This window comes from Microtus pennsylvanicus, chromosome X, assembly GCF_037038515.1.
Source record: "Microtus pennsylvanicus isolate mMicPen1 chromosome X, mMicPen1.hap1, whole genome shotgun sequence".
NCBI lineage: Eukaryota > Metazoa > Chordata > Mammalia > Rodentia > Cricetidae > Microtus > Microtus pennsylvanicus.
The window spans coordinates 40,594,545-40,618,924 of record NC_134601.1 but is presented as its reverse complement, the minus strand read 5'-3'; the positions used below and the strand labels follow the sequence as shown (position 1 = coordinate 40,618,924).

General features: G+C 40.7%; 1 protein-coding gene across 1 annotated transcript in view; it reads right to left on the bottom strand.

Moving 5' to 3' along the window:
• Trpc5 (transient receptor potential cation channel subfamily C member 5) overlaps nt 1–24,380 on the bottom strand; it is a 277,912-nt gene that overhangs the window by 61,063 nt on the left and 192,469 nt on the right. The window contains exon 4 of the mRNA XM_075957321.1: nt 253–589. Within this exon, the coding sequence (XP_075813436.1) occupies nt 253–589 (337 nt within the window). The remainder of the gene's footprint in view (nt 1–252; nt 590–24,380) is intronic.

The following is a 24,380-nucleotide window of genomic DNA, read 5'->3' as shown; positions in this document are numbered from 1 at the left end:
GTTTTCCTCCATCCTAAGAGATGTTATGTGAGCAGATGCAAACACTGAGAACATGCCTGGTTTCCAGTGGCCCATGCCTAGGATCGAAGAAACCACATTTCTTAGATTCTCAACAAAGGCCTACTGCGGGGGGGGGGGGGGGGGGGCAGCTCCTAGCTCAGAGCTACTCTGAAGACATGTTCCAGTGTTTTTTTTTTTTTTTGGGAGGACTAGAAGAGAGCCTGGTCATTATTGTTGTTCTGTTTCACACACCTAGAACCCAAGGCAGAATCATCCATTCCACAATAGTTGGGGGAGGCCCTTGTACATGGAGGTCTGTCCTGACGATATGCTGAGAGGCCAGGAGGAGCATGAAGAGGAAGGTCAGATAGGAAGCTGTGTGGCAGATGAACTTGATAAAGGGCTTCTTGATGAAGAGCCCAAGGTTGCTCCTGGGTGAGATCAGATAGGCAATAGACAGCATAGGAAACAGGAAGCCAATGGTCATACAGGTCACAAGCTTGACTACCCAGTGCTTTCGCCGCCATCCAGGGAAGCCATCATACCACAAGGTGGCAAGCAATTGTTGGCAGTTTGGCTGAGCAACAAACTAGGGGGAAAAAAAAGAGAGACAGAGAGAGCAAATACGTTAGGCATCTAAGATGTCCAGGAAAAACTCAATGTTCATATGTTCTTGTCTTCTCCAGCAAGAGACAATGTAACCAATCACAGTGGAGGCTGAAAATCATGAAAAGCACATTGAAAAATTTAATTCCCAGGTCCATTCCTGACGGAGTCCTTAAGGTGTGGAGAGATAGCGCCTGGACATCAGTTTTCTAAATTTTCCTGGGAATATGCGTGCCTCTCAGCTGAGAATCATGGGGATTTTTATTTCAGACTGATTTGCTTCTACGTATTCCCGTCACCTACATGTGGTCACCATCAAGTGTGCAGTTGGTTTGGGGAAACACAAACTGCCGGAGAATAAGCCGTGCCTGTGCTATGGTTTGAAATGGAAATTAGTCCCCTTTTTAATTTCGCCTCTTTCCCATTTTGTTTTGGGTTGCAACAAATCGTGTTGCTACTTTGTTATCTACTTAATACCCTTTCTAGCTTAGATATACAACACGGGAAAAAATATTTGGGGGCCAACACTATAATATTGTAAACTAACCCAGCTGGGATTTGACTTAAGGCCTTTTACAAAGTGTCAGTGATTAATAATTAAAGCATAATCAGCAAGGCAAGTCACCCAGCAGCTGCTACTTCCTGGTAAGTGACTCAATAGGGAGCTCAGCTGTCAACCAATGATTTGAAATACTGCCTACATTTGACTATTCAAGCTTCCCAGGGGACAGATTAACATAGCTACATGGCGTAGCATACTAGTAGAGAGGACAGAAACCTGTTCCACCATTTAGCTAACACCTAAGGCAAACGATCCCAACCCTACTATTACATTTCCAATGATCAGAAATTCTCAGTTGAATCCTTCTTCTCCTTGAGCACATGGGTAGACAATTTCCCAGCATTCCTGGCCATGGGACTAAATCCTCATTAATGGCATAGGAATAGAAATGATGTGTGACAGTTGAAGGATCGGCCCATAGACGGTTTCCATTTGTTCCTGTGACCTTACCCCATTTGGGGACTTTTGTGAGTTCATGCCCCTCATTATCCATGAGGAAGATAACTGTCATGCTGACCAAGAATGTTTATATTGAACCATTACATGTATGAGAAAATTCTCTTGTTTTTAAGTCACCATATGTTTTTAGGTTTAAAGCAGATGAAAATTATGAAACTATGAAAAATAATCTCTATGACTAAAGAAACGGCTCAGTGTTTGAGAACACTTGTTGTTCTTGCAGAGGACCTGGGTTCAGTTCCAAGCCTCAATGTGGCAACTCACAACCATTTGTAACACTCTGGTTCTAGAGGATTTAATGTTCTCTTCTCACCTCTGTGGGCACCAGGCACATATGTGGCACACATATACAAACAAAGGCAAAGCACTCTCATACACAATATATCAAATGCTTTCTAATTTCCAAAATATTTTTATTCTCTGACGTCATTTCACCCAAATATGTTTATAATTTATATTATGTACCTATAACTCCTTTCCACAATTCATACACAAAATCAAATAGACCCTTTTTACTTTTCTAGGCATCACAGACTATGCTAAAGAAACCCAAGAAGATATAGGAAAAATGGAGGGTAAAGCTAGAACTTCAGATGTAATGAAAAAAATTTAGTCTCATGAGGAGCACAGTGTATGAAGAGTGGGATGCCTTTTTTTTTAGTTTATAAGTTTTTAGTTTATTAGTTCTCTCTTTCGAAATGTGCCTCATTATGGCAGACTAAGTCACTGCAGGATTTTAGTCTTCTTCCTTTTTGCTAGCTCTAATGTTGGCCTTTGCAAACGCCCAATCCACGACCTTTGTTCAATGTGACTCTGTGTTCCTTGCACTGTTTTTTTTTTCTCAAATAGATTATGTCTTACAATCTGTATTTGGGCACATTCTGCTTGCCTATTTAAATGATTCATAAATCATGCCAAATCCAGTTGTCTTACCACCATAATGGGTTCTGAATCCAAATGCAACAATGACATCTGGTATGGTCTTATGTATTTTGGCTAGCAGTGGCCAAATTTCTTTCTTCAGTGCTGTTGGTTTTCCAGAGTGAAGGGCATAGACAACCATTTGTTTCTTCTGAGGTAGATGGTTGGTCATCAATTTCCTGATCTTGACAATTACAGCGCCATTCATGATGATGGCTGTCCTCAAGCAGCCAAGGAGGAAAGAGGGACACTTTTGTGATGGACAGCAACATGAATGTGCAAGGAAAGACTACCCTCCCAAGACAGGTTTACAACCGTGCAGCACAGGAACTGCAAGGGTATGGACGGGGCATTACAGGGAACACAAATGAGGCTTCCTGAAGGGTAGGGCAGCACCTGAGTGGAGTATAAAGGATGTGTAGAAGATGGCTAGATACAGGAGAAGAGAGGGAACAGGAGAAAACAACAAAGGCAGAGTGGATGATATAACCAAAGGCATCGAAAGAGGTGACGAAGAGTATTATTCATCTTGGGAGCAGTTTTGGTGTGGCTGCAGCTTGTATTGTGAGGCTGGCTGTAAGTGATAAAAGATGAGACTGGGGGTAGGGAGAGGTCAAACAGCATATCAAATGATCTAATCTTGAGACACCATAAATGATGCAGACTAGCACTAAGAGCAATGGGGAAACGTGTATGGACACACAGGCATGCATGTTTGCATGTTTCTTTAACAGTTTGTAGAACAGAATACTGGTATCCTTTTCATTTTACAGATGATGACAATAACACCAAGGTATATTTGTTGGTAGAAGGTAAGCCAGAACTGATACCTTAGTCCGGCTGACTTTATGGGCTAAGCTCACAAATACCGTGTTCTCTGAGACTCCTTGGGTAGTATGGTATGAGACAGAGAAAACTGGATTTCTTCATATCTTGCTCGTAGACCTTGCCACACTGATAGAAATGCCCACATCACTTACTGCTGTGGGAGAAGCATCAAAATTTTACTCACATATTTAGAAAGTGGAATATATGGAACTATTAAATACTGTTAACAGTTTCCAGTTAGCATATTATATTATGCAGTTAAGGAACCAGCGTGCCAGTAAAGGCCAGAGATGAGTGTAAAATACACTTAACAGTGGTTTAGACTATAGTATTCTATAAAATATATTGGTTCAACTCCTGGCTCTGCTATGTATTAGTTATATAATTTTGAACATTACTAAAATTTTAAGTTAATCATTATGGAATATCTTTTCATTTATTTGGTCTTTATTCCTCCTAACCATGTTTTATAATTTTCACGTCTTACACTTAATTCTTTAATTCTATTGGTTAGCATTTTATTAATTTCGATGCTATTTCTTTTCAATTTTAATTTTGGATTGCTTAGTGATACAGAGTAGAAAATATTTAGAGATAAAATTTTAACAAATTTAGTTAAAGCACTGAGCTTTTAGTCACGATTCATAAATTGAGACAACCTGTATTCTACAACTAGAAATGAAAGCTCCCACTAGACAATGGCAGAACAATGGACTACATAAAGGAGGGAGAAGAAAATAAAACAAAAAGAGAAAAAAGCAAATTGCTAACATCAGGTTACTTCTATTTACTTTTTCTGCTATCAAAATACAGAGAACTTCATTATTATGTGGACTCAGGTAGACTGAACCTCCTGTTCTCCAAAATACTCATCTACTTTGAGTAATATCCGGATCCTTAAAGTGTTTGTTTGATTATGTGACAATCAGTGTAAGTGACTATTTTGTTTTGGTCTAGTCTGTTGAAGCCTAGTTTCTGAGCTCAGTTCAAAACAATGTCCCCTCCATGGTTATTGTTCACTGATTTTGCATATTGATATTGTATGTTGTAGTTGTGACCATCTCACTTATAGAACTAATAGTTTTGGTTGTTGTTTATTCCTTAGAATTTTCTTGATACCAGACTATGTCATCTGGGAATAGAGTTTTAATTCTTCCTTTTTGAACTGGATGCTGATTTGTTCCTTTTACCTAACTGAACTAATGACTAGCTCTAGTAAAGTGATGAAGTAGCGAGGGTGTGAAGATATTTGTCTTGATTAGATCTTGGGGCAAAAAGCCTTTCATAGTTTTCCATAGTTAGCTTTTATCTGGTTCTCTTCTAGTTACACTTTTCACATGTTTCAATCATGACAGATTGTAGGATTTTATCAAGAGCTATTTTGTGTGCCCACCAACGAGATCTTATTTATGAGCTTTATCCTTTTCTCCACTACTACATTATATTGGTTGATTTTATGTTGAATGGCTTTCACATTCCTGGGATACATTCCATTTGGTTAGGTGTGTGATCCTTTTTATACATTGTTGCAATCAGATTGGTTTTTTTGTTTATTCTATTATTATCCCCAACTAGTCGGCCTCAGGCAGACTAGTTTTTAAACAACTGTTGCTTATGCTTTCCAAAATGCCCCTGAAAGGGCTGCTGGTGTAAGAAGGCAAGGGCTGTGACTGACACTTATCTTTTTAGAGAGTTGCCTAACAGTCATACTGACAGTTCTCTAGGGATAGGTTTATTCAGAGCGATCTATAATCATTCCGCTCACTCCAGTGGATGCCAGGTGCTGACTTTTCACAGATACTGTGGCAACAGGGATTTTGGCTTTCCGTGTTGCTATGGGCTGGGTAAAGGAAGATGAGAACAGGATCTGTTAAAATGCTGCAAACCTTGCTGTTCTTCCTGATATTCAGCTGGTTCCTTTGGGTAAATTAATCTCTGATTGTTGGAAGCTTTTGGGTCATATCTAGAGTTCTGGGGGAAAACGTCAATTTTAAAGAAATTCTCAAGGTCTTGGTGCTATTTTGTAAGAGTGAATTTTCAGAAGTCCGGACTCTGCCATTCTGAAAGTGTTTTTTTGTGACTTTTTAACTTGTCATGTGTGAGAATTGGGGGAAATGGTGCATTTATTTCCCAATTCTTCTGTTCAGGAACACCAAAAGAAATAAACGAAACCAATAAAGCAAAGCAAAATGAAGTTTAAGGAAGATAGGAGCTTCTGAATAGCTTCCTGGATTCAGAACATGCTTTATTCTTCAATAGATTCTTAATATTTTGCAAAACACCCTACATAAGGTTGATGCTAAATAAATATTTTAAAATAGTCTCATTTATTCTTTGACAATTTCACAATATACAAATTGTACTTTTTTTATTTGCCCCCTACTCCTCCCCAACAAATTCTCCCACTTCATGTTCTCTGTCTTTCTGTCTCTGCTTCTGTCTCTCTCCTTTTAAAATAACTCAGAACTCAATTAATGCTGCATGAACATCCATGGGTTTGAGATCATCCACATTACCATGTGGACCATGGGTAATCAGGAGCCAAACTATTGAAGAAAACTGACTTTCCCTTCCCCAACTGCCAATAGCTTCTCAGCTAGGGGTGGGGCCACATAAATTCCTTCCCCATTTATGCTGGAATGTTGACTGCTTTGATTTTGTGCACTAGGAGGAGGGTCATCTGTCTGTGTTACTCTCATTGGTTAATAAAGAAACTGCCTTGGCTTTTTGACAGGGCAGGATTTAGATAGGCGGAGTAGACAGAACAGATTCTTACCATGGGGGCATTACTGAATCTTATAAAGTGCCTCATAATGAGATTTTCACATGCACCAGCTCACAATAACAGCAGATATTGGTATCATACTCATTTTATGGATGATGCCAATGGTGCTTGTGATGATACTTTGTGATCTAATAAAGCCTGCCTGAAGATCAGAGTTAGTTAGTCATAGAAGCCAGGCAGTGTTGGCACACACACCTTTAATCTCAGCACTCTGGAGTCAGAGGCAGATAGATTTCTGTGAGTTTAATGTCACCCTGGGCTATGCTAGATTGATCCAGTATCAAAGAGAAACAGAACCAGGAAGTAGTGGCTCACACCTTTAATCCCAGTACTTGGGAGTCAAATGCCTTTAATCCCAGTACTAAAATGGCAGAACAGGAAGTGATATGGCTGGGCAGAGCGAAGAATACAAGGTGGGAGGAGACAGGAATTTGTTGCATCCAGTCTGAGGATTCGTGGAGATAGGATCTTGCCCATTTTGGTCTGAGGATTTGGTAGATGTAAAAGGTCTCTCTACTGGCTGACTCCTTTACTTTTCTGATATTTTAGTATTTACCCTGATATCTGACTCCAGATTTTTATTATTAATACCAATTAGAATTCACACAACAGGTGTTAAGGTACATTTGTTGGTAGGTAGTAGAGCCAGAACCCTAGTTTGACTGACTCCCTGAGCTAAGCTCACAAACACTGTGCTCTCTGACAATCAAAGGGTAGTATGGTCTGAGAAACACAGAAAGATGAATCTCTTCACATCTTGCTTTTAGACCTTGCCACCCTAATAGAAATGCTCATATCACTTACCATAGTACATGGATCATTGAAACAGTGTCAACAGTTTCCAGTTAGCATATTACATTAGCCAGTTAAGGGACCTGCCTGCCAATAAAGCCTAGAAATGATCAGGCCCCTGAGTAGCATGTAGGGAAGGTGAAAACAGAAGGGGCCTACTTAAGAACACAGAAAAGTACCAAAGATAGGGGGCTGGAGAGATGGCTCAGAGATTAAGAGCACTGATTATTCTTCCAGAGGTCCTGAGTTCAATTCCCAGCAACCACATGGTGGCTCACAACCATCTGTAATGAGATCTGGTGCCCCCTTCTGGCCTGTAGACATACATGCAGACAGAACACTGTAAACAAGTAAATAAAAATCTTAAAAAAAAAAGAAAGAAAAGTACCAAAGAGCTGAGCCAGATCTGCATGTGATCCATCTTTCCAAACTATGCAAATCTGCACAAATTTTCCTCACTGCCATTGTCCTGCTCCTTTGGACTGCCTCATTCCCCAACAATTTCAGGCAATGGTTGCAATTTATTAAAAATGTGTCTGACATAATACACAGAACCCTTCTGCACAAATTTTCCTCAGTGCCATTGACCTGCTCCTTTGGACTGCCTCGTTCTTCAAAAATTTCAGGCAGTGGTTGCAATTTATTAGAAATGTGTCTGACATAATACACAGAACTCTTCGAAAGTCTTGCCTTTCCCCCTTCAACATTAAGCTCCTTTTGTTCACTTACATTTTTGAGATGGGGTCTCATTATGGTGCTCAAGCCAAGCATGATCTCACTTCCTGCCTCTGCTTCTCCCATGCTGGGATTACAGTTGGGAGCCGCCATGCCTGGCCTAAGATTTCTTTCTTTCTTTAAAAAATTGAATTTTGCCAGCACACATGTGATAGTCAGAGGACAACCTTGTGCAATCGGTCGTCTCCTTCCACCTTTACATGGATTCTGGAGATCAAACCGAAGCGGCCAGGCTTGCATGACTGAGTTCTTCACCTACTGAGCCATCTCAGCAGCCTAAGGTTGTGCTTTAAGTCAGTAGTTTTCAACTTTCCGAATGCTGTGACCCCATAATACAATTTCTTGTGTTGTAGTGAGCCCCCAACCATAAAATTATTTGTGTTGTTACTTCATAACTGTAATTTTACTACTGTCGTGAATTGTAATGTAAATATCTGTGTTTATTTACTGATGGTCTTGGGCGACTCCTGGGAAAGAATTGTTTGACTCCCAAAGGGGTTGCTAACACCAGGTTGAGAACCGCTGCTTTAAGTGGAGTGACGTGGTTACTTTTTGCCCCTTGCAGGAGTACTTCTTGGCAGGAATGATGCAAAGTTGGATTGGCAAGTGCTTATTCTTTGCCCAGAAAACTGGAAAGTTTTCTTGGCTTTCCTCTTAGTAGAATGCTGACTTCATTTATAAAGGGAGAACCATCTCCCTAACAAAAGTCACATACGAGAGGCTTGTTTCTACAGCTGTCTAAATAGTCAGTTGGCTTTAGTAGCTCGGCACATCAGAAATTCATTTTCTTATTGCAAGGGATGCATATGGAACTTTCAATAAGTATTTATACCCACTACAGCCCAGTGCTGACTAGTGCTTGCTGGAGGAGCATGACCGGACAAGACTTGGGATGTTTTCCAGCCTTCAAGAGCCTAATTACTAGGAAACTATTAACAAGGCAAGCACCTGAGCGCTAAAATGCTTGCAGAAGCCACACAGAGGGTAGACAGGCTAGGTCCCCAGATGGTTGGCTTCTACAGATAATCAAGGCCACTCCCCTCTCAAAATCCAGAGATTATTTTGCCAAGTAAAGGTTAGAGAAAAGCTCTTGCATATTTTATTTCCTATTACCATTTTATAAGAGAAAGAGCTAAAATGAAATACACTCATTCAGTGTAGATCCACGTAATAGCTTTGGGGAAATCTCACAGCTTTGTCATGGGAACTTAGGACATTCATTAGAAAGGAGGAAGATTTATGCAGTATGAAAAGGAAACAGCATAGGTTATTCAGAAGCAGGAATAATCAGCAGGCACCAAAATACTAAGGAAAGGCTGGAGAAAATCATGAAATCAGAGTATGATACTTCTTTCTGGAAGCCTTCCTTGATTTCTCCAGCCGGAGGTGACTTGTCATTCTTCCTTAAGCCCAGGTGACTTTGCTTCTTGCTGGTCCTCATGCTGTACTTGCTCTGAGTGGAGACTGTGCCTGTGACTTGGCCTTTATTAGACTGTTAAGCTGCTGAGGGAGGAACACTTTCACATGCATCATTTCCATCTCAGCGTGCTTTGTGGCTTTTATGGCGTTTGACAATATGAAGCAATTTCTCCCTCTTCTCCCTGCTAAATTTCTGACTTAAATGATCAACTGTCAGAAATCTTTCCCTCTTGGCCACTCAAGCACATAACTCATATAGCACAGGCCCCTGCCAAGTTCTCAGGAATGCAGACACCATTTCTCTTTTCATCTAAATTCTGGATTCCCTCAAGGCATGTCTCTATCAGTAGTCATAAGAGTCAGAGACAAAATATGCACAGCATTTCCTGTGCTTTGGGTAATTTTAAAAGCTCTTTATGTGTACAGATGGTCCCTGATTCATGATGCTTGGACTTCTTATGCTACGAAAGCAATATGCACACAGTATAAATTGTACTTCAAATTTAAAATTTTGTTGCTGTGCATTTGAGGCCATCCTGGGTTATATTAGTGAAGCAGTTCTCAACCTGTGGGGTCTCAATCCCTTTGAGGGTTGAATGACCCTTTCACAGGGGTCCCATATCAGATATCCTGCAGATCAGATACTTATATAATGATTCATAACTAGCAAAATTATAGTTTTATAGTTATAAAGTAGCAAGACAAATAGTTTTATGGTTGGGTGTCAGCATTAGGAAGGTACAGAACTACTGTATTAATGACTTTCATGCCAGCTAGGACCAAAGAGTGAGACATATCCTCATAGAATCAAAATAAATAAAAGAATGAATAAAATGAAATACAAATCTGAACTTTTTCTTGGGCTAGGCATATGCCATCTTATCCTCACTGGTGGTAATGGGCAGCGGCAGTAGCGTTGCTCCTAGTCAGTCACAGGAGCATGAAGGGAAACAATGATTGTCTAGAGTAGATGGGGTTGCACAGAAGTTCCAAATAAAGATATTTACAGTGTACAGCAGACTTATGTGTGTGCGTGCCCACCAGAAGTGGAAGAAAGCTACTACAACATACCTAGGAATTTGGTACTATTATTACAACCAGTTACAGGTAAAGTAATTGAGGCTCAGACAGATGAAATAATAATAATCATAGCCATAACTAACATTTTAATGCAAGCACTCACTGAAGAAGAAAAAGGTAGGGACAGATTTCTCTGGATATTCACTTTCCATCATCTGAAGAGGCAATGGAAAGTGTAGGATAATTTCCTTGGAGAGCAGAGGACCTGGGCTCAGTAAACTTTTAAGAAGTGAGCTAGGTTGTGAGACAGAACAAGTCAGCAGGCATGGAGCTTGTGTGGGCTCTGTCAGGAATAAACAGTAACTCCTCAGTTCATCCTGGTCCTGCCATAAAGGCTGTAAGAAAGTAAAGAAGAAAGAAAGGAAAGAAGGAAGGAAGGTAGGTAGGAAGGACTAAATCTCTACCTGGATAAAGAATGTTGGTCCCACATTGAACCATCTCACTGGCTATTTTCAGATGGTAATGTACATAAAATTCAATAGAAGAGACTGAAAGGAAGGTTTTTTTCTTAAACATGTGTTGAATAGCTAGAAGTTTGTGAGATAGTGTAGTTGGCATTCCCTGATTCATGCATAAACTTTTTTTCTCTTGGTATTCCCTAAACAATTCGGCCTAACAGCTATTAAGTAGCACATACATTGTATTCAGTATTATTAGCAAACTGAGAATGATTTAAAGTATTTATGATAATATGCAAATACTGGAGAACTTTATGTAGGAGACCTGAGCACCTGAGGGTTTGGGTCTCCAAGGAGGAACAGTTGCTGGAGTAGAGAGCTCACTGTTCTCTGCAGTTACTGCAACAAATTGTCTTCGAATGCTTAAAAACAAACTTGTTTCAAGCTGGCCAGTTTATAATGGATACAAATATTTCTTTCTTTACTTTGAAAGTAGAAAGATTTGAGAGGGAAGAATTAGTGATTCTTTTCTAAAGGCAGGAAGATGCAGGTCAGCAGGGCGGTGATGGAGCACGCCTTTAATCCCAGCACTAGGGATCCAGAGGCAGGGGACCTCTGAGTTTGAGGCCAACCTGTTTACAGAACAAGTTCCAGGATAGTCAAGGCTACACAGAGAAACCTTGTCTTGAAAAACCAAAAGGAGAAAGAGAGGGAGAAAGAGAGGAGAGAGAGAGAGAGAGAGAGAGAGAGAGAGAGAGAGAGAGAGAGAGAGAGAGAGAGAGAGAGGGGGGGGGGGGGGGGAGTGAGTCACCTATTTTTTTCATCAGTAAATGGCTGCACACTGAAATGGGCCAGACTTCTATTGTATCAGAGGTCAGCTGCAAAAGATGGTTTGTGAACAAGAGGGTGTTTGAAAACTAGCTCAGCTGAAATGATTTAAGATGGAATTGCTTTTGTTTCCTTTGTGGCTGCCAATCAAGCTGAGCTCAAGAAGGCAACCAATGGCAATGCAAATAGAGAAATACATTCTAGGGCAGTGGTTCTCAACCTTCCTAATGCTGCAACTCTTTATTACAGTTCTTCATGTTGTGAACCCCAACCACAAAATTACTTTTATTGTTACATCATAACTGTAATTTTGCTACTGTTATGAATTGTAATGTAAAATTTGTGTTTTCCAATGGTCTTAGGCTCCCCTATCCTGGAAAAGGGTCAGTTGACCTCAGGAGTCAACAGTGGTTGAGAACCACTGTTCTAGGACTAACCTTCAACCACAACAGTGAGTTTGCAAAGCTGTATCTTCATTAAACATGCCCCTTCTATCATTACCAAGGCAGCAGGCACCTGACACCAATATTTAGTAGGGAGTTTTAGCCCAGTGTATAATTGGAAGTAGCCTTGTAGTCTCTTTTTAAGGGCATTTTTATATTTATTCAGCTACATCATAAATCCTTGGTAAACTTTATGCAAAAAGGAGATGCCTTTTTATCTCAGCATTGCTGAGATATTCTATACAAAGCCAACTATGTTGTTGCCATTAACTTGCAGACTTGATCCTGGAGCTGGGCTACTAGTTTAAAGGGAAAGACAGATGCAGGTGATATGGGATTTCCCTCTGTATGCTGTGATTACCATTAATGAATAAAGAAACTGCTTTGGGCCTATAGCAGGGCAGAACTTAGCTAGGTGGGGAAAACTAAACTGAATGCTGGGTGGAAAAAGGCAGAGTCAGAGAGAAGCCATGGAGCAGCCACCAGAGACAGACACTGGGAACTTTACCTGGTCAATTACAGCCATGTGGCAATACACAGATTAATAGAAATGGGTTAAATTAATATGTAAGAGTTAGTCAATAAGAAGTAAGAGCTAATAGGTCAAGCAGTGATTTAATCAATACAGTTTCTGTGTGATTATTTTGGGGCTAAGCAGCCGAGAATGAAACAAGTGGCCTCCTCCAACACGCAGGCTTGCAAAAAACGTCTTACAAAAGACGTCAGTATTCATGAGGATGCCTATGTGTTTGTCTTTGGATTCACCTTCTTATTTAGCTTCTCTAGGAACATGAATTATAAGCTCAATGTCCTTTATTTATGGCTAGAAACCAAATATGAGTGAGTACATCCCATGTTCCTCTTTTTGGGTCTGGCTTACCTCACTCAGCATAGTGTTTTCTATTTCCATCCATTTGTATGCAAAATTCAAGAAGTCCTTGTTTTTTACTGCTGAGTAATACTCTAATATGTATATATTCCACACTTTCTTCATCCATTCTTCCGTTGAAGGGCATCTAGGTTGTTTCCAGGTTCTGGCTATTACAAACAATGCTGCCATGAACATAGGAGCAGAAGGAGACGGAGCACGAGCAAGGAACTCAGGACCGCGAGGGGTACACCCACACACTGAGACAATGGGGATGTTCTATCGGGAACTCACCAAGGCCAGCTGGCCTGGGTCTGAAAAAGCATGGGATAAATCCGGACTAGCTGAACATAGCAGACAATGAGGAATACTGAGAACTCAAGAACAATCGCAGTGGGTTTTTGATCCTACTGCACGTACTGGCTTTGGGGGAGCCTAGGCAGTTTGGATGCTCACCTTAGGAGACCTGGATAGAGGTGGGCGGTCCTTGGGCTTCCCACAGGTCAGGGAACCCTGATTGCTCTTCGAGCAGATGAGGGAGGGGGACTTGATTGGGGGAGAGGGAGGGAAATGGGAAGCGGTTGCGGGGAGGAGGCAGAAATCCTTAATAAATAAATAAATTATAAATAAATAAATAAAATACCAGCTCTCCAAAAAAAAAAAAAACCAAAAACAAAAGACGTCAGTAGGAAAATACACTTCCTATATCAAGCTAGACCTGAACTCCACTAATATGAATTAAATGGAGCAAAATGGCGCTAGAAACTATCTCAAAACACATATTTTAAGTACATTTATTTTAATTTGAAAATAATTACACACAGTGGTCAGTGTTGGTTCAATGGTGTTCCCTCACAAATACTCTAATTCTCTTGAGTTGGATATGGTAGATGGACTTTTAAAGAAATTATAACAGCTGGATTATATCTTATACAATGATTTCTTCTGACATGAGATGGTAAGCAGAGGCTGGTAGGAATAAATTCCTTCTTTGAAAGGGCCTTCTGAAAGGAAAGGGACCCTGTATTGGAAAGTTGCTCAGCAGGCAGGGAGCGGGTGACACAGAGCATGAAAGCTAGGGAAAATGGAGAGCCTCATAGCTGAGTAAAGCCATGCAAGAATTCATATAGGGCATATGGCCAGGGTCAGGTCACCTCAGAATTGCAGCCCTGCTGGCTTAACTTGAAAAGCTGAAAGGGGAAATACTTTGAAGAACAAGCATACCAAAGCAGAGAACTATAAACTAGCGGTCAAACTAATACCACAAACCCAGCAGGGAGTTAGGAATCTGATGAGAACTAAAGTTGTAACTGATCCTGGTGGCATGTCTTAGATAGCTGGCTGTTCTTTGAGGGCTGGGGCATCAAGCCCAGCCCCTGGGAGGATGCAAGGGGCTCTGGTGCTGACAAGTCCCATCTCAGCCCCATTCCTGCCTCTCCTCCAGGAGCAAAAGCATTTTGGAACTCTAAAGTTTGTTCACTTCTAGAACAATAGCATGTTGTCTGTACCATCGGTCAGGTAATTCTCAGTGGGAAGGCAGCAGTCATCACTATGTTTGCCAAGCTTAACATGTGCGAATCAGGTTGCCCAATTAAATATAAACTTCAGATAAGTAAAAATAATGACTTTTAGTAAATGCATTGATAATACTCAATTTATAACTCTTCAAACTAGGTGTGATGGTCTACCCTATAATTCCAGCACTCAAGAGATTGAAGCAGGGAGATTGCCATGATTTCAAGGCCAGCCTGGGCTACTTATGAGTTTGAGGTTAGCTTGGCCTACTGACTGAGGCCTCATAGCAATAAAAACTCCACAAAACTTAATGTCTAATTTACGACTTTTTACCTTTATGATAGTCTGAAGGCTGTACATATTCAATAGGAATCATATTTTGAATTTTAAATTTTTTTCTTTGTGGGACAATCCCTAATGTGGTCTGAAACTCTTATGATGCTGAACAGTAGTGGTGAACCACAGCTCCGGTTAGTCCCATGGTCACAACTGGAAGTGATGAACACACTACAGTGTACTATGTCACTGAGCTGGGACAGTCTACAGGTTAGCTGTAGTAAATGCAGTTTTGACTTCTACTTTGAACCAGCCATGGATTTAAGGACAAGCTATATCCTAAGTGGAGGGGCATCTATACTGAACTTTTAGTCTGACTTGACCTGTGATTTGCAATGGAACGCAAAGGAGTCTTAGGGCTTGTTTCTTTTTCTATGTAACAGTGTTGCCTGCTTCACAGAACTGTTAGGACAATTATACAGATCATGGGTGGGAAGTACTTTACAATGTTCTCAATGTTGGACAGATGGATGTCTCTTTGATCACATGGCAGAATAATACAAGCTGCTGGCCTAAAGTATGCTCTACTAATGATAATGTTGCAAAGCCAAGGGCATAGTCTTTCCTTTATAATCAGAAGAAGAAACATGGTGTTCAAGTGACAGCCTCTTTGCACGATGACCTTGGACAAATTACTAAATGTTTCTGGCCCTCAGTTTTCCTATCTGCAAAATGAGGATTATAAAGCAACCCATATCTTACTGTCATTATGAGGACTAAGGGAGTTAATTCAGTTGCCAGGCAACTAAGAAACAAGTATTTTATTTAATCATGGATTATTATGAGTATTAAATGAGCCCTTCACTCAATAAAGGGTAGCTATTTTCATCATTATTGTTATTGTGAAATAGATGGAGAAACAGCTGCTTCATATATATACATATACAGTATTGAGGTGATGAAATGTATGATTTAACCAAGTCATGCTTAGACATAATTTGTATGCATCGTGTTTGCTTCCATTATCAGTCCCTGTGTACATTCTGTGGATGTGTCCTGTTATGCTAATTTTCGGCTTTGAATTCTGGAAAGGAGTTTGGTGGTGGTGGCAGAAGAGAGAAAAGATGGTGAGGTACAAAAGTGCTATTGTATTGGAAAAGTACATCCAATTGGAGTCAGCAGACTCCTTATTATAGTCAGATCCGATGAAAACCTTCTAATAACTGAATTCTGGAATAGAAAACTGGATTGTTATGCAAGACATATCACAAAGGATGGAGGGTAACTTGGTAGATAACAGAGAAATCTTTCTTGTGAGAGACTGGGAAATCAGGCCAGCAAAAAGGATGGCTAAGGTATCTCAGGGCTGATTTTAAAGCCCGGATGAAGGATTGCATGAGTAGGGTTTTCACTCAAAGTAAAAACTTGAGGGCATCTTTCTCTTGGAACCCTTCCCACTCTTAGGAAAATTTCCCCCTAACTTTTCTTTAACAAATCTAAGTATTCCTTGCTGACACAAACAAGAAACTTACAGGGAGACTTTTACTGGGTCACTTTTTTCAGAATCATAAGACAGCAATGGAGTGTGGCTCCCGTGTGTTTAATGCAACCCAGGAACAGTATGACATTTGCTGTTAAATCCTCCTAGCCATTGTACTCATTTCTCCACCTTTTCAGTCCATCATATTTTCCTGCTCTGGTATATATAGGAGGGCTTTTAATGCTTGGAAGTCTTCTAAGAAGTCACTTTCCAGTTTGGGGATGTGACTGAGAAATAGGGTTCTTCCTTAGGATGCACAAGGCTTTGATTCCTTTGATTCCAGTCCTCAGCACTGAAATGAAAACTTCCTGTCTAGGCTATAACACTTAAGTAAGCAACCTTTATAAGAACCTGCATCACCTAGAACCTTTAGTATCTTAATTAGGACACAGTCATCAAGACTCATGCTGCCAGAATGGAATTCCTGAAGCAGAATCCTAACATTTGTAACAATCAGATTGCTGCCTCCCAGGATGGGATTCCTGGGGTGGGACAGAGCTACAAGAAGCCAGAAAACTTTCTAACTAATGATTAAAACAGAAAGGTAAACTCAAAAGAACCCATTGTTTCTGCAGCTGAAAAGAGAATCAAATTATCTGGAAATCCACGGGAGTGATAGTTCTTCTAAGTACAGGGACCACTAGGGCCTTGGTGGCTTGCGTTAAGAGCAAAGGAAGTATCCTAACCTATATCCATTTCCTTCCTTCTAGGGACTGGCCTATGGTGGGCTTTCCCACCATCCTTCCTCTTTCCCCTTTCTTCTGCAGGGCTAATGAACTCTAGGCTAATGTTCTACCACTCACTTTCTTCTGCAGGGCTGATGAACTCTAGGCTAATGTTCTACCACTCACTTAATCCTCCAGTCACAGTGGTGGGCTTTAAATAGTAGTGAATTATTGGGAGCTTTACCGTAGGCCAGATAATTCACAATTACTCATTCCTTTCATTCTTAATTCTCCCGATGATGACTCCGAGAGGACACATTATTTTTTGTCGTGCTGATGAAGAAATTGTGACAGATACATGTGGCTTGTCTACAGCGTAGGAACCGGGTCTTTAAACCAAAGTCGCCCTTATCACACCATTAATACACTAACTTAGAGGTCATCTGAATATAAGAGCCTATGGACCAAATCGAGTCTATTATGATTCCTTCTTTTTTGAAAGTACAGTTTGTGGAAATGATGCTCATTCATTACATGATACCTAAGGTTTCTTTGGTAATGAGGGTGGCAGGAGTGAGTATCACAAGAGAAAATGTTGCCCTACAACATCAAAAATATACTTGTTTTCTGGTCACGGGATAACCACTATCCCACACAGTCTCTAGCGTGTAAGCTCTGAGATAGACCTGAAGTTATACTCTGCTTTTGCCCCTACTTTGCAGGATGTGCTTGACAAATTCTTTTACATTTTTTTGTGGCTCGGTCTCCTTATTTGTATAATTGTCTCAGAGTTGCTGTATGTGAGATTCTACATATGAAAGTTCCTAAGATCCCGCCAGTTGCCTGGCACATAGTGAATTCCTTCAACTTGCCAGTTAAAGTATTTTCAGTAGCAACGAGGACAGACAGACTATAGTGCTGTGCCGGGCACATAATGAATGTTCACTTGAATACCAATTATCTGTAGTTTTCGTTTTCTTGTTAGTGTTTGCTTTTTTAGGGCTGTGGGTTGCTGAGGAAAAGACAAAAGTTTATTTACGGTTAGAAGTAGTTAGGAGTAGGGACAGGGACATTAATGGAAGTTCGGGCTGGGAAGGGGATTAGCAGCAGGGTACCTATTGTGGAACAAGCTTTTGAATACTTTCAGCCTAAGCTACATAGGAGAGAGTTGTGGTGTGTATGGGAGGACAGAATCTTCAGCTCCAAGTTCATGATTCTTGTTTAATCTTCAGAATCCCTGTCCTTGTGTGGCACATGAATGGACTCTAACTCCATCTTGAAGGATGGGAATGCTTCAGAAACATTCCAGTGGATGCTGATGTCTGCATTCTCTATGTTCCTGTAGCAACTGCGGAGAACAAATGAGTGTGTTATTTTTATTCCTAGTTGTGCTTGGTTGGTTTCCCTAATGAGACTCTAAATTTCTTTATGCTAAGATGCTGTCTATCCCCTCCTGTTTAGAAGAGCTTTACCGGTATTAAATAATAAAGGGGGCTAGGAGGGAAGCTGAGTGGTAGAGCATGTGTGTACAAGAAGGCCTTAGGACTTGGTGCACAGCATCCAAACAAACAAACATTGAAGGGAAGCATGTTTATTTGTGATATGTGCATATGTGTGTTTCTATCTGTCTCTGGGTTACCTAAAATAAGGGGAGAATTGCTTTGAGAAATAAGATCTTTATGAAATAAAAAGAGTGGTTTAATTAAGCGGTAGCGAAAAAGCTAGGGAAAAATGGCAAGACAGCAGATAGGGGAGTCTTCTGTGGGGAGAGGGTGTACCTCTTTATTATGGTGAAAATTCCCACTGTTATAGAAACAAATCTTTGGTGACAGTTATGCTGGTGACCATCTTTTTCTCATGCCTCTGTGGAAGTCAGTATTCTAATTCCAAGATGAGTTACTTCACAAACAACTCAATTCTTGCCAGTGTCTGAGAGCAGATAAAAATTTTATTTTTTATATCATGTTTAGAGCCCTTCTTTATCCAAATGGGATACTTACTTCCTGGAAGAGATAACAATGGCCCTCAAGTAAATTCTTGGCTTTTGTGACAGTCTTGAATAGAAAGCCTGTGGGTCTTGCAACAGGAATTATTGGCAAGTAGGGCTCTAAGGGAGTTAAGACTACAACGGAAGGGAGTGAGAAGTGACTGAATTTTCTCCAAAGTTCTTTGTTTCTGAAAAACATAACAATGAGTTGAATTTGTTTCAGATGAATACCAAATCTATAACTGCTCTGCACCACCCAGAGTTTCTTGGCATTTGCCTCTTGCCTTGCCTGTGGTTGTTTTCCACGGCTCCGAAGATGAAATAGGAAGACGGGAAGCTATACCTGACAAACTCAGAGTTCCTGCCTTCTTTGAGGTATTGTATCCCCACTCCCATTTTGCTTACAGCCCAGATAATTTATTTGGTATATTAAATAGGTCTTAACGATATTTCTTAGTTAGCATGTCATACAGCCATTATGCTCAAAGGCTTGAGAAACTTACTTTAATGCTGTTCTTCGGGTTCCATCTACATGACCCCCATACAAGTGGAATGGTGATCACACATGCATCATGATCAGATTAGTGTACCAGAAGGCTCACTCTTCAGAGCATGAAAAATAGTTGGCCAGACAAACGAGAGTGAGGTGATCAAACAACTGGAGGCAGAGGGACTGAGTAGGAGTTTCTTTGACTGTCCAGGTCACAGCCGGGGTTCAAAAAAGGGATGTGAAAGCAATATTTGGGGATAGATATGACAATATTTTGCAGTCAGTAGTATGATGAAGTGGAAAGTGAAGAACTAAAGATTATTCAGAAAGATGATGGCATATTCCTTTAATCATAAAAATCAGGCCGGGACAGGAAGATGTAGAGGTCAAGACGATCTTTAGCTACATAGTAACTTTTATTTTATCTTATGTTTTAAAAACAAACTTTATTTTACATACCAATCCTGGTTCCCTCTCACTCCCCTCCCCCCAACTTCCTGCCACCCCATTTCCCATCTATTCCTCAGAGAGGGTGAGGTCTCCTGTGGGGAGTCAATGAATTCTGTCACATCACTTGAGGCAAGACCAAAGCCCTGTCCCATATCTAGACTGCGCAAGATATCCCTCCTTAGGAAATGGAATCTAAAGAGCCAGTTCATGCACTAGGGACCAATACTGGTTCCACTGCTAGTGGCCCCACAAACTGTCCAAGCCACACAACTGTCACCCACATTCATAGTGCCTAGATCGGTCCTATGCAGGTTCTGCAGCTGTCTGTCCAGAGTCAGTGAGCTCCCACTAGTTCTGGGCAGCTGTTTCTGTGGGTATCCTCATCATGGTTTTGACCCCTTTGCTCATATTATTGCTTCTCCCTCTCTTCAACGGAACTCTAGGAGCTTGGCCCAGTGCTTAGCTGTGGATCTCTGCTTCTGCTTCCATAAGTTACTGGATGAAGGTTCTATGATTACAATTAAGGTAGTCACCAATCTGCCTACAGTGGACGGGCTGTAAGGAACCCTTTCCACTATTGCTTAGATTCTTAGCTGGGGTCACTCAGGTGGATTCTTGAGAATTTCTCCAGTGTCAGGTTTCCTGTTAACCCCATAATGGCTCCCTCTATCAAGATATCTCTTTCCTTACTCTTGCTCTATGTCCTTCCCCCCAACTCAACCTTACCAATCCCTCATGTAAATTTGAAGCCAGCTTGGGTTGCATGAGCCCTTGCTCAAAAAAAAAAGTAAAAGCACTTGGGAGTCAGAGGTGGGTGGATCTTTGAGTTCAAGATCTACCTGGTCCACAGAGTGAGTTCCAAGGGAGCCAAGGCTACACAGAGAAAACCTGTCTTGAAAAGAGCCAAACCAACCAACCAACCAAACAGAAACAAATAATCATAAAAACAAACCAATGTATCCAGGGGCTTTATCAAACCTCATAGAAGAAAAGATGAAGAAAAAAATGTACAGACAATTCAGTGGTCAAATAGAGCAGAGACCCCGAGTCTTTGGTATTCATTCATCTGGTTGAACTTGAAATGTGAACATTGCAGAAAGGAAAAAAAGAATAAGGGGGATGGCTCTGAAATGTGTCCCTGAAACTGTAATATGCCATCTTAATGGGTGCCTGTGGTTTCTGGAAGGTGTTTCTTTGTTATGGTCACAGAGAATGAATGCAAACAAACTGAGCTGGATTGGGAGAAGGACTGGGAAAAGAACTCAGATCTCTTGTCCCGTTGTGTCACATTTTGCAGGCTTCATAAATTCCTTATTATTTCCTTGCACATCTTCCTACTGCTCTGTGGTAAAGTCCAATAAATCAGTCAACAGTTGAAGAGATTAATGAAAGAAAACATGTGTTTACCTAAAAAGTAAATGCATAAAAACACTTCTAAACCAAATAGCACAGTGGGGATTTGGAACAAATTATCAGTCTTTTGTCACTAAGAATCCATGAAACCATTAGATATGGATGACTGCTCATGCTCTGGTCTGGTTTTTATCATCTTGTTCCTTCGGGATCAACAGAAAACTTCAATATCCTATAATAAGCCAAGGTTGTACACATCAGGCCGCCCACTTCCTTACAGTGGGACTGATATGCTAACTTCACAGGGTTCATAGGGTCTACAAATCATAGAGCTTAGCCTTGTAAAAAGTACAGAATCCCCTTTAGCGCAATTCTAGTCTATCAGTTATCTTTCCTCTTAACTCTGAATTGCACATCCAAGCTCTAGCTAGGTCTTGTGTTCATGGGAACACTTCCTTCCATATCTGTTACAAAGTTCTTACAAAGTATAAAAGTCTTACAGATCATGTGACTGGGCAGGACAAAAATATACTTCCAGGTTGGGTGTTGCAAGCAATCATATCCCTTGGTTTCTTGAGGGATAACATAAGCATAACTGCTTCCTGTGGCACACTATAAATATGAATAGGGGCAGTGGAGCTGGGCGCAGTGGAGCCAGGAGCCGTGGAGCTGGACACAGTCTTCTTTCCTGCTGTGGTGCGGTAAGATGGGGTATATTCTTGACTTCTCTGGGATTCAGAGAGCAGCCTGAAACTGCAGACTTTCGGAGGTAAAAGAGGATAAAAATTGTGGCAGTTCAGGGCTAGAAGGGGTCAAACTGGATTTATTCTTAATGAAAAGTGACTGCAAGTTAGTCAAAGTCGGTCGCAAACCTGGGAACGCAAAGTACTTAAGTCTAATCAGAGCCTACTTAAGAATAAGGTCAAGCTGAACTTAAGGTGTAGGCATCACAGTTTAAAGTTTAGTCACCTAGTTTAGGTCTAAGTGGGTTCTAAAATGTAACTAAGATTTTAAAAGCTCATAGGGTAAAACTGGAACCTCAGCAAAATTAAGATATTTTTAAGTATTTTTATTAATCTGTAGTAAAGACGCATATTTAGTTAAAAACTATTTCTCTAGGCATGATTTCAGCCCTTGGGAGGCTGACAGGGTAAGAATGCTGGAGTTTGAGTCCCATCTAGCATACCATAGCACGTACCAGCCAGTTAGGGCTACATAGAAAGATCCTAGTTCAGAGAGAGAGAGAGAGAGAGAGAGAGAGAGAGAGAGAGAGAGAGAGAGAGAGAGAGAGAGAGAGAGATTCTTTTCTTTCTTGGTAGCTCAGTGGTAAATTATTTGCCTAGTATATGCAAGACTCTGGGTTCCATTTCCAGTGCCTCAAAGAATAGAGGGGATGGGGGCAGTAAGGGTTACACACGCCTTTAATCTCAACACTCAGGGCAGGGGCTGGGGCGGGGGCAGGGACAGGCACATCTGAGTTTGAGTCTGGTTTAAGTAGTGAGTTGTAGTTCAGAGAGGGCTGTATAATGAACCCCCTTTCCTAAACAAATGGACAAACAGACAAAAATAAAACAAAAAACATGAGCAGGAGCAGTGTGGCACGTGCCTTCAGTCTGAGCATACAGGAGGCAGAGGCAGTCAGTTTGTGAGTTTTTTAGTCTGGTTTATCTAGCACATTCTAATTCAGCCAGATATAGTGAAATTCTGACCGACCCCACCCCAGGAAAAAAATCAAACAAAACCCCAAACAACAACAACAAAAGGGGCAGCGGTGGCACATGGTTTTAATTTCAGCACGCAGGAGGCTGTGTGTGGGAGAAGCAGAGCAGGCGAATCTGGATTTCAGCCTTCTCTTCACAGTGAGTCCTTGTTCACCGTGGGCTACCTTCTAAAACACTGGCTCAAAAAGCAAACAAAACCTGAAAAAAGTAAATCTTAGAGTTTAGGTTTAGGTTTTAAAAGTAGTTCAGATCTACTCACTGCCAATGCCAGGGAAGCCTTAGCCAGTGCCTGTTAACTGTCCTGTTAAGCCCTTGTTAGAGTCTTAGTATAGTTAGGTCTCTGAATATCCTGTAGTTCATACACATAGTTATAGCTTAGTTAACACTTGGCTAGGACCCAAGTTGATTAAGATACAGTAAAGCCTAGTTAAGGTGTACGTGGGGATATTTTTAATATTACTACCATGTTTTAGATAGCATTTGTTTTATTTTTAAGTGTGTGTGTGTGTGTGTGTGTGTGTGTAGGTGTGTGCACATGAATGCAGAAAAGGCATTGTATCTCCTGTAGCTAAACTTACAGGCAGTTTTGAGCCATCTGATGTGGATGGTAGGAACACAAATCGGGTCCTCTCTAAGAGCACAATACAATCTTTAATTCAAGCTGTTGCTCCAGCCACTGGCTTTATTATATGCTAGTTAAGCTTGGACTTTTTTTTTCAGACCTTAACTAGTCTTCAGGCTCAATAGGGCTCTGTCTCAACCTAAACCTGCTTATGAATTACCTTGGCCTTAAATGGACTTTGATATTTTAGTAGGTCCAGATCATGCTTAGAATTCAATTAGACTTGATTACATCTTAACCAAGCTCAGGCTTTGATGAGTAGTAACAAATCTAATTGTTGTCAGAAAGATTCCCGATAAGCACCTGTCCGGGTTTATGCCTAACTCAGGCTGGTCATAGCCCAGCTGAGCCCTAGCTAACATCTAAGTCTATTTTAGCTTCATTCAGAGGCTAGTTGAGCTCTCATCAGGGTCCAATCCTACTTCCACTCACAGTCCAGACTCTCTAATGAGAGTCTAAGACTATGTTGGGTCTAGTAAGAGCCTTATTACTTCCAGCCAGGCTGTAAACATAGCTAAACTCTAATGAGTACATATAAAACCTAGTTAGGACCGAAGATTAATTGAGTCTGAGATATACAGTACTTAAGTCCTAGCGATGATATAAATGTTTAGTTCTATTAGATGAACTTAAGAGTCAGCAAAGGCCTCAGATGAGTGAATATACAACAAAATTTAGCTGAAGTCTAGGTATGGCCTAAGCCTATGTAAATATTACTGATCAAAGTCCAGAGAATGTGTAGCTAGTACCTAAGTCTAGTTTGGGATGTTATAGATCACAGTTAAGACATGGTCTGTGTCTAAACCTTATTTAGGTATATAGAGGGACTAGTTAACCTCTATGCAGGAAAGAAGTTTGTTTCAGGTATATTAATATATTAGTTAAAACAGTTTGGGGCTTCAGCCTTATTCAGATATAATTAAGTCTAACTGTTCTTGGCAGGGATTAAGACTAGTTAAAAGTTAGTGGGAGCACATTTAATGCACAGGTTTCATTTAGTCCTACTTAGAGCCTAGTTCAGATCTTCCCAGGATCTA